Consider the following 15,288-nt stretch of genomic DNA (forward strand, 5'->3'; position numbering starts at 1 on the left):
AAAAAAAAGCAAGAATGGTGAGACTTAGTCTCTCGTTCTTTGGACAAGTTATTAGGAAAAGAAGAACCTTAAGCTTGGAAAAGTAGAAGGTCACAGAAAAAGAGCAAGACAGATGAATTGACACAGTGACAGCAACAAAGGGTTCAAACATAAAAACCATTGTTTTCTTCTCTTGTGCATTGGGTTGTGTATATGAGCTGGAATTGAGTCCACAGCACCTAACAACAACAACAGGTGTTTTGGTAAACTCTGGCAGCAAGTTCAGTCAGTCATTCCTCTCTCTTGATGAGTGGAGGCCAAAGAAAAGGGCATTGGCTATAAAAGGCTTACCTGAGGGTACAGCAGCAGTGCCAAAAGATACAGAACCAAACATGTCTGCACTCGCCGGAAGTGTCTGAGATGAAGATGGAATAAAGGCATCACCTGGAGTTGCAGGAGTCTGTTAGACATAGAGAGGCAAAGGGAGACCTGACTCAGTAGTCACCAAGCGTAGGAGGTAGTAGGTGCAACAATTAAGGGAAAAAGGGAAACTGAAGAAGTGGGCCACAGTCCAGGCCACCTACACAATGTTTAGACTTTTGCACTAGTTAAATAGATGTATGTACAAAATAGGGGAAATGATACTCATTCTAGTGCTGCTATGAGCTCTTACACATAAATCATTTAGCACCACGTTAAGGCACATAGTAGGTACTCAGTAAACAATGGTCAGGATCATAACTACTTGGTTGAAGCCCCTACCTCTTAGGGAGTGTTTTAGGTCATCAAATGAATCCGTAATATCTAGCTTTCAACTGTGGGAAGTGGTCAGTTCAAATTGGCACGTATTCATGCAGGATGTAAGGTGTGCCCAGGTCTGGGCTTGCCACTTAAATTATAGCCAATGCACAGATGCTGACTAAATGAACAGACGATGCTTAGAAACTGGAGCAGAGCCACTTGGATTTTGGAGCTTCTCAAAATTTTGCCTAAATTTTCATTTGTAAAAGAATTTCATATTTTCAGGAAGTTAACAAAAAATGATTAGTATGCAGCCAAAACTCTCCTGTTCCTCGATTGTGCTGGAATTCCAGAAAGGTCTGTAGCATGAACCAGAGGCCAGGATGAGGGGTACTGAAGTACAAACACCAGGACTAATTGGTTTTTTAAATGTCCACACCTGTTTACAGTAACCTTTTGCCTACAGAAAATTTTTGTTCCATGCCATCATATCCTTATTTTTTTCTTTTGGAATTGACTGGGCAAGCAATTAATCCTGAAACCATGGCAATTAGACAAGGCCATTTTTAGACTAGCAGCTTGTAGGACGAATGGCATTGTTCTGAGGATTATTAAATACCCATTTGGGCTGCGCTTGGGTTCAGGGCCAGAAATACAACCATAAGCTGCTGTGTTAAGCATTTTTAAACACAACTCAGTGCTGTTCTCTTTTCCCCTACGTGACCTTGGATGAGTCACGTGCCCTCTTTGGGACTCAGTTTGCTAATCTATAAAATGAAGGGGATAAGATGAGAAGACCTTTTCAGAGCTGTCGAGCTCCCTAGCCTTGATGCCGAGTGCCCAGGCTGGAGGAGAGAATGAGACGCAGTAGAGGTGTCCAGCTTCCCTTAGGACCCAAGCTGCTGTCCCCTCCCTCCTTGAGGCTCTGGGCATCAGGTGCAGAATAGGGCAGCTGTGTCTGGATTCCCTAGTGGCAGCTGTGGGCAGCAGGGTCCTGTGCCATCTGTCCTCAGTAGTAAGGTCACAGCCTTTTCTCTCTGAGGCACATCTCGCCAATGAACCACAGCACCATCCTTCGGTTTGCACAATCAATTGCAGAGTGCCCAGAGGAGCTGCCTGCCCCCAGCAGCTTCAGCTGGTGCAGCTGCGGCTGACTGCGCTCCGCCCACCTCCGGGAATGGGCAGGGAGGGGTGGCAGGGCCAGCTTGCCTCTTTTCTTTGCAGTGGCTGCAGGGTTGCCTTTCAATGCATTGGGATGCTATTTGGCTTTTTTTTTTTTTTTTTGTTCTGTTTTCTTCTTTTCATTTTAAAATTAGGGCTCTCAGCAAACTGGTCCCTTAGAAACATTAACTGTGGTGCCCTGGCTAGGACTGTGGCTGGAAATCCAAAGCTGCAAGAGTTGCTGGGTGAGACCAGGTCATGGTTTGTGAAGCTAGAGAGCATGCTGGAAAGGAGGAAGGAAATGAAAAGGAGGGGAGGTGGTGGGGGGAATGGAGAAGGTAAGAAGGTGCTGGAATGGCAGAAGCAGGCAGGAGAGAAAATGCATCCTTGACTAGGTTGCCTACCTACTTACTGTGTGCCAGGCTCTGGGGAGGTGCGGACAAATGCTATATAGTGTTTGCAGTGATGTTGCATTTCTCTCTTCTCTGCTACATCCTTGTAGGCAAAGACCACATTCATTCATGTCTCAATTCCAAGTGCCCAGAGTAATAGACAGCACCCAGGAATATCTTGTAATTGCTGAATGCATGGTCTCACTTATCTCTTAAAACAATATATATATATATATATATAATTTATATTTATATAAATAACATCTCACTGTTTTAATAGCAGAGGAAACTGAGGCCTAATGTTAACTGGCCTAGTTTGGAAGAGTCAGAGGTGAAATTCACTAGCTGACCTCGTTGATGTGAAGTCTAAGTTCTCTCTACTACTAGACCAAGGAAAGAAAGGGAGGGGAGGCAGGGCTCAGAAGGCAGTGCATACTTACAGGGGGAGAGGTTATATCAGGAGGGGTTGACATGTCCCCAAAAAGTCCTAATTGGGTCACAGCCTGAAAAGACAAAAAAAAAAAAAAAGCCATGTAACTACAAGGAAAGCTGATGCGACTGGGCACTGCTTTAAGAACGAACAGTGAGTTACAGAGGATAAACGTTTATCTTAAACATCATGGCTGTGTAAGTAAGCACAGTTGATCATTACTACACCTTGTGATTTCAGAGATCTCTGACTGGATCAGAATTGGTTCTGCCTTCAATGTGTCTGGCTGTTTTCCAGGCTGAGTCAAGGAGATCAGCCCATTAGCTGCCCCCTTAAGCAATAATAATAGCACTTCACACTTATTCACCATCAAATGCTAGCACTGCCCAGGAGATAAAGGCGTGATAGCAGTTTCATCATTTGTTTTTCTTTCATGAGTGTAAGGACATATCCAAAATGCTTCTATGTGTTCAGTCCAGCAGGACATGACTTCACCATCACCTCTCAGCCAGTGCCCCCAATAACACTAACCCTGACAGGCAGGAATGATCATCCCCATTTTATAGACAAATAAACTGAGTCTCATAAAGGCCATATCAAGGTCAGCTAGGCTAGGACTGGAAAACTGCTGTCAAATGTCAGTCCATCTTTAGAAAAAACATAGAATTGGAGGGGAAAAGAAATAAAATAAAACAAAAAGAACAACATTCTATTTAATACTAGGAATAGGGTTAAAAAAAAACAGTCTAGTACATACACTATTAATCACTCCTGGGAACCCCATCACTGCAGACACTATATCATCTTTATCCCCATCCATCATATGAGAGTGGCAGGACAAGGCCAGACATAGCTGCTGAAGAAATCCTTTAAGTTACACTTAGAATTTAATCTGCATACCCTTCCAGCTTCAAGAGACTATGGGGAGTGTATGGCCAGCAACCAAATAGCCTGACATAATACAAGAAATCAATAATCACATGCTTTGTGCAAACCCATCCACTGAGGAAAAACCATTCTGCCCTTCATCTTTGGATTTTAAATTGTGTGAGTTTCTAATTGAGAGGCCAGAGAGCATCACATAAAAGGAAGGACAAGGAGAGTCTGTCCTGCCCCACAGGGTTCTTATGTTTAAATTCTGCTTTAACCAGCCACGGCTGGATCTGGATGATTCGCATAAAGAAAGGAAAGTTCTTTCCTACTGACAAGTGAGCGACCTCTAGGTGCTGGAAAAGGGTCCACACCTGGGCATATATGTTGGGTTCTACCAAGTCCAACTGAGCCCTGCTGTGGTGATGTAGGATAAGCACTGGACTGCTAACTGTAAGGTCAGTGGTTCAAACCCACTATCCGCTCTTGGAAACTTTATACAGGGTTGTTATGAGTCAGAATGGACTTCATGGCACTTAACAACAACAACCACTTCGAGCTCCTGCTTCCAACAGCAAGTACTCAGATCTACAGTTCCAATGCCTACAGAATGCGATCATAATAACTTCTTTGTAGATTTATGGACAAAATTAATCTCAGGACTTCACTTGAAGTTAGGTTGTTTTGTGCTGTTGTGTTGATTCTGACTCGTAGCAACTATGTAGGACAGGTCAGGACTGATTCAAGGGGTTTCCTGGACTATAATTCTTATGGGAGCAGACGGCCAGGTAATTTCTCGAGTGGATTTCCTGGAGGGATCAAATGGCTGACTTTTCTGTTAGCAGAGTGCTTAACCATTGCACCATGGGAAATTCTGAAGTTAATCTGATGCTATTGTGGCTGCTGTGTGCCGTTGAGTCAGTTCCAACTCATAGCAAGTAAATCTTTATGGGAGCAGAAAGCCTCATCTTTCTCCTTAGGAGTAACTGATGGATTCAAACTGCTGACCTTGCATTTAGAAGCCCAATGTGTAACCACCATGCTACCAGGACTCCTTGAAGTTAGGCTGCTGTTGTTAAGAATCGTGGAGTTGGTTCTAACTCATAGTGACTCTGTATAGAGTTTCCAAGGAGTGGCTGGTGGGTTTGAACCACTAACCTCGTGATTAGCCATCCAGTGCTTATCCCACAGTGCCACACTCATTGGACTAGTCCTGATTGTAAAGGCACAAAAGGCTTTTTGTGAAAGGCAAGCCTTGGCAACTCACTTTCTATTAAATTGTCAGACTGACAAGCGGTGCCAAACACACAGCTGTTAGCTTTCTTTGAGCCAACCTCCAACTTTTGAGGCCCCCATGTGCAATGGGATGGCACTGTTCTAATCCATAGAGTTTTCACTGGCTAACTTTTGGAAGTTGATCACCAGGCCTTTCTTCCTACTCTGTCTTAGTCAGAAAGCTCTGCTGAAACCCTTTCAGCATCATAATAACCTAAGCTTCCACTGATACAGATGGGTGGTGGCTGCACTTGAGAACTGACCAAGAACCAAACCAGTTCTCCTACATGGACGGTGGAAATTCTACCATTAAACCACCAATGTCCTCTGGCACACAGTGTTGTTGAGTGCTGTCGAGTCGGTTACGACTCATAGCCACCTGTATAGGTTTCTGAAGAGCGGCTGGTGAGCTGGAACCACCGATCTTGTGGTTCATACCAACCTTGCACTCCAGCGTATGAATCCACAGCGTCACACCTGGACTTCCTTAGGGTCCTATGTTATTATATGGTTAAGTGCTGTTGTGACCCTGTACAAGGGGTCCAAGGCTTTTAATCTTTGCAGAAGTAGAAATTGTCTTATTTCTCCCCTGGAGGGGCTGGTGGGCTTGAACCACCAACCTTGTGGTTCGCAGTCCAGTGTTTATCCTATGGAGCCACTGGGCTCCAAATAGTAATTTCCTTCTCAACATTCAGGTGGTGGGCACTGCACTGGGTGCAAGAAACTTAATGAAGAAAAATGCAAACTCCCTGCCCATTGGGAGCTCATGGACTGTTGGGACAATCCATTCTAAGCCCAGTATCAAACCTTGCCATGGGGTTGATTCCAACTTGTGGAGACTTCATATGTGTTAGAGTGGAACTGGTCTCCAAAGGGTTTTCAATGGCTGGTTATTTGGAAGTAGATTACTACGTCTTTCTTCCAAGCTACCTCTGAAAGACCTTCTACCCTTTTGGTTAAGAGCAGAGTGTGTTAACTGTTGGCAGCATTCGGAGACTTTGAAGACATGTACAAATGCACATACTTTCAATGCAGTGTGGCAGGAATGACAGCAGAGGTCTTGCGGGGTATGGTGTGAGCACTCAGGAGGAGGCCAGCCAACTCTTGGGGAGGAGTTCAATGGATCTTCTCTGAAGGAAATGATGGATCTACATCCCGAAGGAGAATTACCCTGTCAGCGAAGATGAGGTGGGGCAATTCCAGCAGATGAAACTATACTAACAAAAGGGTACAAGTCTGGGACATGGCTATACCACCAACATGGGTACACCACCAACGAAAAGCCCAAACTAGTGCTGTTTGTTGGGTTGACTCCAACTCACGACAACCCCATGTATATAAGTAGAACTGTCCAGAGGGTTTTCAAAGCTGCAAGCTTTTGAAAGCAGACTTCTGGGTGGGTTCAAACTGCCAAGCTTTTGGTCAATAGTTGGATTTGCACCACCTAGTGACTATAATAGTATGGGCAAGTAGAAATGAAAGCAGTTTCATGTATCCGTCAGTGTGTAGAAAGGGAGAGGGCGAGGTGGCAGGTGGGGTTGTTGTTGTTGTTAACTGCCGTCGAGTTGGTTCTGACTCATAGCAACCCTGTATAGGGTTTCCGAGGAGCAGCTGGTGAGTTTGAACTGCCAACCTTGCAGTTCAAATGGCTTTGCAGTCTGGCAATTAGGGGTTGTTGTTGTTGTTAAGTGCCATCGAGTCGGGATCCGACTCATAGCGACCCTGCACCGGGTTTCCAAGGAGCAGCTGGTGAATTAGAACTGCCGGCCTTAACGGCCCACACCGACGTTGCAGTTTACTGCATTAACAGGCAACGCCACACCAGAAGTCCGGCAATTAGGGATAGGCAGGGGCAGATTCCTGGTGGAACTGGTGTGCGATTTCACTTTCTTTTTGTCATAACTAATTCGTTGGAGTCCTGGTGTGGTGTTGTAGGATAAGTACTGGATGGTAGTACAATCAAAAGGTTGATGGTTCAAACCTTCTCCTATACAGGGTTGCTATGAGTCAGAACTGACTCGACAGCCCTTAACACCAACAACAACTAACTTGTTATCTCTCATTGACAACACTCCAGCAGCCCAATGGTGATGAATTGGTTAAACCTTTGGGTACTCTCCTCAAATCTGGTCCCTAACCACATGCATTTCTTAAGTAACATTTCTTCAGCATGTAAACTAAAGCCTCCACCAATAGGGTTCTTCTTGTATTAGTTAGTGAATCAATACCAGTCCTTTAAATCCTCTCCCAAATTCATAAAAGGAATAGTTTTATTTAATCAGCTCAAATAAAGCTTCAGGGCTTCCTCTTGATTGGGACTCAACACTTTTTAAATGGCCCACAACTATTTTCAGTGTTAGCAAAATATTAAAATGAAGTTAATAATTAAGTCATACAATTTACATTTCAAATATGTTGAACTCACGGCACACTTTTACTAACACCATAAATATAATTTATTGGCTAATTTTCTCCTTAAGCACAACTTTTAAAATAACCTTCATTCTTGAGATATAGACTTGCCTCTTGCCAGATAATTTTCACTCAAGGATTAAACGAGAAAAACAGGCAGAGGCATAAAACATAGATTGTTATTTCATTCCATTGGATTTGCTTGAGTTAATTAAATTTTATAGAAAAAGGGGATTCTTTGGTCATAAAATTAAAAATAATTCTAATAACCATATGTGATTGAGAATCTGCAATAATATTGACTTGCACAGACTCTTCCCCCACGTTAGCCCTAGTTCTATTATTTGTAACCTAATAAACCATGTTCCTTTTGATAATATTATTCTAATTAATCACTTTAAAGACCTCACGAGAATAAAACCAACGATTCATACGTGTAAAACACTCTATAGTTTACAATACACTTTATCAAATACGTGCTCATTAGGTTGGACATTCAGCGAGCCCACAAGGATGGTAGCACAGGTATTGTGGTTACTGCCTATACTTGACAGATGAGTTAACTGAGGCCAAGCAGGTAAGCCACTGGCCAATGACTGGTTAGCTCAAAGAAACTGGGATGTGACTCAGAGGCCAAACAGCATCTTATTTATCTATAGAATCATCTTACAAAGTCTTAGTTAGCCTTGCTAAGTGGAGGAAGCCCATCTCCATAATATCCTCTAACCAGAAGCAAAGAAACAGTTCCTAAGAGGGTTTCCAAGATGCACATCCATCCAAAAAAGTCAACTGAAATGTCAACTCAAGATTCCTACTCGCCCAAGAGAAAAGTTGTTCATCAGTGACATTTCCAGTGTCTTCGGGTGAAGAGAGATGGGGTTGTAGGTGCTGGGAATTTTCTGGGAGGGAGCTGTCCACACCAGGGCTTGTTGTTGTTGTTGTTGAGTGCCATCGAGTCGGGTCCGACCCATAGCGACCCTGTACAGGGTTTCCGAGGGTGTGAAGTTAAGGGGACAGTCCTTCAGCATCACTATCAGGCCTGTTTCCATTTTCCCAGACAGTCTTTAAAATGACCACTTGACAGTAGCCCAAAATATCTGAAATGCTGTTCAACTGTTCTTTGAAGCTTCATCCTTGGTCTTCCTTTCAACTAGCCTGTTGCCCTTAAGTCCTCATGCGCTAGACAGCAAAGTTGGTTTGAACCACAAGGGCGATGGTTCAAGCTCACCAGCTACTCCTTGGAAACGCTATACAGGGTCATTATGAGTTGGAACAGACTTGACGGCACTTAATGATAACAACAAATGGAGACATTCTGCATATGTCTCAGACGAAGACTGAGATGTCACTGGTCGAGCCCCATAACACATCTCTGAAGAGCCACTCCTTCACTGAGAACATGTATGGCGCTCCTATTGTGCATCAGCTCCTGTGCCAAGAGCAGACACATTCCCACACTCTTGAGCTTACTGTTTTATGGAAAGGCAGGCAGAATCAATGAAGTGTCAGAAAGGAAAGTAGCACAGGAGAGTAAGCATGAAGATGCCACTTCTGGGTCTTAGTACATGCTGTTACCACTGCCTAGAACACTCTTTTCCTTCCCTACTGCCTTTGTCATCTATCCTTCAGAATACAAACTTGAAGACATTTTCTCTCCCCTGGAGAGTATCCCTAACTCAATCTGCACCCAATTCCCCACTAATATTCCATGTGATCCTCCTAGATCTGTAGTTCTTACCTTCAGATATGCACGGAAATCACCTGACGGTATCTTAAAAACCCACCGAGTCAGAGGTATAGCCTAGTCACAGGGACTTTACCAGCTCTCTAGGTGATTCTAATATGCAGCCAAAATTAAGGACCACTGTCCTACCCACTGCCGCTGGGTTGATTCTGACTCAAAGTAACCCCACAGGACAGAGTAGAACTGCCCCATAGGGTTTCCAAGGCTGGGAATTTTTGCAGAAGCAGGCTGCCCCATCTTTCTACTGTGGAGTGCTGGTGGGGTTGTACCACTGACCTTTCCTTTTGCAGCTGAGAGCTTTAACCGTTGAGCCATCAACACTTTTATCACTGTCCTAAAAGCTCCCCCAACACCCTGATTCCTCAAAAGTCATAATATTTGCTTCCATGTGAATCAAGTAATCTGAACAAACATTGGCTGAAAACCAGTACATCCAGACTGGGGTACACAAACTGAATAAAGCCTTGTCTGGGTTTACTTCCCAACGGTGCACTTAGCCCCATCACATGTACGTGTCTGAATCTTTCCCGTAGTATGATATCTACACAAGGCTCTCGTACACTCTCTCCTGTCCCAAGCCATTCCATCTCATGCTACAGTCTGTTATACTATGAGCTCCTCAGGGACAGGGGCTGTATTTCTACTGTATGAAGTGGCATCAAAAAAGCTTGTGGAAAAATACCATTATCTTTTTGTTCCATTTCTTCCACAAACTTTTTGGAAGCTCCCTCCTCCTATCTCTAACATCTATTAGAATGCTTGGTCCAGGTCAGGGGATTCAGACGTAGCTGTTGAATGAAAAGAAGGTTCTCCATCTTGTCTACAGAATTATATACACTTTCCCATACATATGTGTATGCATGCTTTTTAATCTGCTCTCGCTGCAGAGCCCACTGACAGTCATCACGTAACATACCATTGGTGTTTCTGGAGCAGAGCAAGCATCTGCTGTTCATGCTTGCTGAATGAAGACGATATGGAGTTCATGAGAATCACCAGAACACCCTCACTGAACAACAGCCTTCAGGCCTTACCTTTGTTCTCGCAAGACTCTCATCAAAGTCCACCAGTAGGGTTCTGTTCTGTAACCACAAGGCATGACTCATGAGCATGAAATGATAATGAGATACTGACATGAAACATGTAACCAGTCAGGGCCCTCTCATCCTTACCGGGGTGGCCGCAGCAAAGCGTTCTTCAAAATCTTCAAACGAATGGCCATTCTGAAAGTGGAAGGGATGATGAATGAGGATGAAATGAGGGACACACAAATGACATGGATTTATGAGTTTAATGATGACGGTATCTAGGGTTTACATGCCCATGGTCTCAGTAAGTGGGAGCTGTTGCCAATGTACTGTGGAAACCCTAGAATAGGTTTCCGCACAAGCAGATGATAAAACACAAGTCTGATTAAGAAATACAGCAATGGTGATTTGTATGTTTGAAGTCCATTTTCCTGCAATTACAGGCATTACCAGATCATCCTCAACAGGGGATGCAGATAAGAGCATGACATTTACATGGAGACTTTCTTTTAAAAGGACAGAAAGTGTTATCAAATGTTTCAGTCAAACTGAATTCTCAGAGCCTTCTCTGAATAGCTAGTTTGGTATGAGCTTTTGTGTGCACCATTTTCATTGCTTAACATGATCTTCTCACTTCCACACAAACTCAAAGCCTACCAAATTCCTCAAGACCTGGTGAAAAGGCCACCTCTTACAGGAAGCTCTCCTTGATCATCTAAGTGTAAAATAGTACTCAGAGGCTCCTTCACATATATTTGTGAGCTCCCAAAAGCAAGAACCATGGGTCCTCGGTAGCTCAGAATATCTGTCACAAAGGAGGGGTAGTTGAACACACACACATATATATGTATATATGGAGCTCTGGTAGCGTAGTGGTTATGAATTGGGCTTCTAACCTCAAAGTCAGCAGTGTGAAACTACCAGCGGTTCCACGGGAGAAAGATGAGGCTTTCTGCTCCAGTAAAGATTTGCAGCCTCAGAAACCCTGTGAGTCAGACCCAACTCCACGGTACTTAACAACAACAACATATAGATAGATAGATAAATAGATAGATAGACAGATATAGATAGATAGATAGATAGATAGATAGATAGATAGATAGATAGATAGATAGATATCAATGCATGCTTTATAACTAGCTGATGAATGGCCAAACCCAGTTGTATTGTTAATTTTTATTTTATTGTTTGTAACATTAGATAAGAAAGGGCTTCAGTTGAAAGTTAGTGGGAAAATCCTTTTTCTTTTCATTCTATTTTCCACGAACTTTTTGAACCTCCCTTGTAATTATATACACACATATATAATGTTATATACACATACACATGCAGACACAGACACATGTAAATATACAGATCATGTTTTGGTTTATAAGCACAAGTTAATTATTCTTTGGATGATTTCCAAGTAGTACGAAAATAATATAAATCTGCTAATAATGACATTAAAATGGAGTTATGCAGAAACAAAAATGATTGTGTCATTTCCTAATTTTGAGGTGAGCTCCCGTTTAGCCATGGAGGGATGGATAAATAAACTATTACCTGCAGCCCCATTGCACACCTAAATTGCAAGAAGTTGGTTTCACCTACGTCCATCAGAAAAGGTGGCTGTTACTTTGCCTCGGCCTCAGTTATGGAGGTATGGAGCAGAATAGGGGAATTCATTGCATCCAGGCCAACCACAGTAGGGCCTTCAGGCCAACCACCAATGAGGCCTGCCATCAGCTACCTTCTTCCATAGCATTGGTTCACCCTTATCAACAATGGCTAAGAGGAGAAGCCATCATATCAAGTAACTACAGAAGTGATGATTGATGATGATGATGGTTTGGCCAGAGGTGGGGAGACAATATTAGTTTAAGTGATCCTGTAATCTACGGTGTGGTCCAAAAGGTTAAGGTTTGTTGCTACATCCTTTGTAAATTCACACACTTCTGGGGATTTATGGCAGAGCTACTACCAACTAGCTCTGGGTCATAACTTTTAATAAAAACATTTTTTAGTGTCCAAAATCTCATTACATCTGTCCAATATAAAAAAGCAAATGGCTTCAGAGCATGATGGATGAATTAAATAAATTTGAAAAACAGCCTGTGGTGGAGTCTCATAAAACCCCCACCATGTTCCATATAATGAGAGTGTGGGAAGAGAACCAGCGTCGGCGTGGGCTTGTCATTCTCCTGGTGACGGAAGAGGTGGCCCTTGGTGAGGTGTGGAACTGTAATTTCAGATGAAGCTTGATCTGTCATGTGAACAAATGCATCTCATTGAGCCTGGCTACACTACTTGTCCATGCCCCAGACTAGTTAACCTCAGTTTTTCATCTTTAAAGTGGGCTGGTCATGATGGGAACTTCTCCAGGTTATTGAGAGGAGGAAAGCAAAGCTTTTTGGGTGTTTGGCACAGAGTTGATGCCCAATAAATAGCAACTGTTTTTAATCCTTCCCATGCTATTTCACTTGGCTCATTTCAGCACTGCCATGCTTATGTTTTTTAATGTTAGGGCACTATCATTATACGATACGCAGAAAAGGAAAGAGAAAGAAAGAAACACGTCCAAACTGTTATCCCTTTAGAAATCACCCTACCTGAAAGCACAAGCTAAATCCCATGTAAAAGGATTTTCAGATGCTTCCTGGCTTTCTCTGCCCAAGTCCTTGTTAAGTGCTGTGTAGGGTTTCCAAGGAGCAGCTGGTGGGTTTGAACTGCCGGCACTGTGATTTACAGTCCAGTACTGAAGTTACAGCACCACACCAGGTGCCCAAGTCCTAACCCTCCTTAATCTACTCTTTTTTTTTTTAAGTGGTGACAAAATATATATACCAGAACACTTGCCACTTTAACCATTTTTAAGTGTGCAAACGTTTGACATTAAATTAACATATTGTGCAACCATCAGTACTACCTGTTTCCAAATGTTCTTATTACCCTCCATAGAAACTTGTAGTTGTTGTTATTGTGTGCTGAGTCTGCTCTGACTCACAGCAACCCTGAATAAAGGTTTCCAAGAGTGGCTGATGGATTTGAACTGCCAACCTTGTGTTTAGCAGTCCAGTGCTTATCATAGAGCACCACACCAGTGCTCCATTGAAATTTAACACCCTTTAAACAATAACTGCTCACTCCCTTCCTTCCCAGCCCCTTGTGACCACTGAAAAACTTTTGTCCCTGTTTTTCCTGTTCCAGATAGTTGTTATAAGTGGAATCATACAGGATTTGTTCTTCTCAGTTTGAATTATTATTTCACTTCAAGTGATGTTTTTAAGATTCATCCATGCTGTGGCATGCATCAGACCTTTACGGCATTCCTCATGGCTCAATCCATTCTTGACCTCATCTTCTACTTCTCTACGCTTTCCTGGCTGCAGTCTTGCCTGACCATCTTCTTCCCATTCCTTCCAATGTCTGATGCTGGTGGTTGCCTGACTATTCTGTCAGTTCTTGGTGCTCCCTCCTCTTATGTTTCTGTCTGGGGTAACCTTCAGGCACTTCCTTTAGACTATGCAGTCAGTGGGAGAGCCTTCTCCTAGAGTACTTTTTCTGGTCTTGTGGGCAGGACCAGAAACTCACTTCTTAGTTTGCCCAGACCTCAAGCTTTGCTTTTCCCACCACAAGAATTGGAGTTCACTGATCTTCAAGTCTTTTCTTTCCCTGATAGTTATATCTTTTCAGTTACTATCATAGCATGCATAAAGATTTATATTTGGCTTGTGGACACTCAACTTGACATCAAATTTATTCCCTACTTAAGCTTCCTGTGAGATAATGTGAGGGTAGACTTTTTCCTGAATTGTTTCAGTACAATTAAAAAAAAAAATTTTTTTTAACTTTGATTGGCTTTTCTAGCCTGAATTTTCATGAAGACATTGAAAACATTTCTCAGCAGGAAGCTTCTTTACCTAAAATTTCTCTTTGAACCTGGGAGAACACTACTGCCCCTTCACTGAATAAGGTGGGTGGGTGAGAAGGAACTTGCAGTGAAATTGTCAAAAAAGATGAGAACTTCCTTACGGCTGCCAAATCAGAAATCCAAAGTGGGCCTCATCCCTGGCTGTACATTGTAATCAGTCACAAGGATGACTTTTATAAAAAAGGCTGAAGTCTGAGCCCCACCCTCAGAGACCTGGATTCAATTTGCTCAGGATGGGGTCCTGAGATCAAAGATCTCAAGGTTTTTTGTTTTTTTTTTTAACCTGAAGCAGGGTTTGAGAATCATGGTGCTGGGAAATGAACTCTGTAGGAATAATGAGTGACAGTGCAATGGGGAAAACCAATAGCATCTTGATTGATTATCTAATTGATTAATTAATTTCTTCAACAAACATTCACCAGGTGCTTCCCACATGTCATGCCCTGGATAAGCATTGAAGAGACAAAGATGAATAATACAACGTCCCTGCTGTCGAATGCTCAGAGCGGAGCCCTGTTGTATAGTTACTCTAGCTTGGGGGTGGGACAGGGAGAACACAAAGCTTCTAAGTCTAAACTCGGTACTCACATCATGCTGCAATGCTCAAGAAAAATGGATTCATTTAAGAGGTTTATGACTGCACTAAGTAGGTACTGTTAAGGATACCTAGTGATTCCATGCATTTCAGTGCATGTACCTTTCCCTGGTGAGCAATTTCACAAGGAAGATACATGCTAATGAAAACGAATTCCCGTGGGGGTATCTTGGCATTTATGTTCTCTATAACCTTTAGCCAAAGGAGCCCTGGTATAGCGCTGTAGGATAAGCACTGGACCACAAGGTTAGTTTGAATCACAAGGTCGGCGATTCAAGCTCTCCAGATGCTCCTTGGGAACCCTATGCAGGGTCACTATGATGGTACTTAACAACAATAATAATCACCTTTAGCCAAAGAAGCCCTGGTAGCATAGTGGGTTAAGCGCTTGGATGCTAACCGCAAGGTCAGTAGTTCGAATTTCCCATGTTGCTGGCTTTCTGCTCTCTCATAAAGATTAACAGCCTTGGAAATCCAATACAGGGTCGCTATGAATCGGAACTGACTCCAAGGCTCACAACCACCAGCACCATCACCTTTAGCCAAGAGTAAACAGCCACTTTCCTACTTCTTGGCAGAGAGAGGAAGGAAAAAGGGGATGGTGAAAGATAGAGATGGAGAACAGAAGTTATGACATTAATCATTGATTTCTCTCTAGAGCAGCAGCACTGAGTAAAAGAATTCTCTGTAATGACAAAGGTTCTATACCCACACTGTCTAATTTGGCCATCAGTAGCCACATGCAGCT

General features: G+C 42.9%; 1 protein-coding gene across 2 annotated transcripts in view; it reads right to left on the reverse strand.

Annotated features, from left to right (window-relative positions):
- The window catches only part of DAB1 (Dab, reelin signal transducer, homolog 1 (Drosophila)), a 452,378-nt gene that overhangs the window by 43,720 nt on the left and 393,370 nt on the right, over positions 1 to 15,288 (reverse strand). Inside the window, exons 7-9 of one of the 2 annotated variants that reach the window (XM_006839821.1) lie at positions 10,177 to 10,227; positions 2,714 to 2,776; positions 331 to 439 (exon numbers count right to left, since the gene is read on the reverse strand). In XM_006839821.1, coding sequence (XP_006839884.1) covers positions 331 to 439; positions 2,714 to 2,776; positions 10,177 to 10,227 — 223 coding nt within the window. The remainder of the gene's footprint in view (positions 1 to 330; positions 440 to 2,713; positions 2,777 to 10,176; positions 10,228 to 15,288) is intronic. The other variant, XM_006839820.1, reaches the window with a different exon arrangement.

The sequence above is a fragment of the Chrysochloris asiatica genome, unplaced genomic scaffold, assembly GCF_000296735.1.
Source record: "Chrysochloris asiatica unplaced genomic scaffold, ChrAsi1.0 scaffold00026, whole genome shotgun sequence".
NCBI classification, from domain to species: domain Eukaryota; kingdom Metazoa; phylum Chordata; class Mammalia; order Afrosoricida; family Chrysochloridae; genus Chrysochloris; species Chrysochloris asiatica.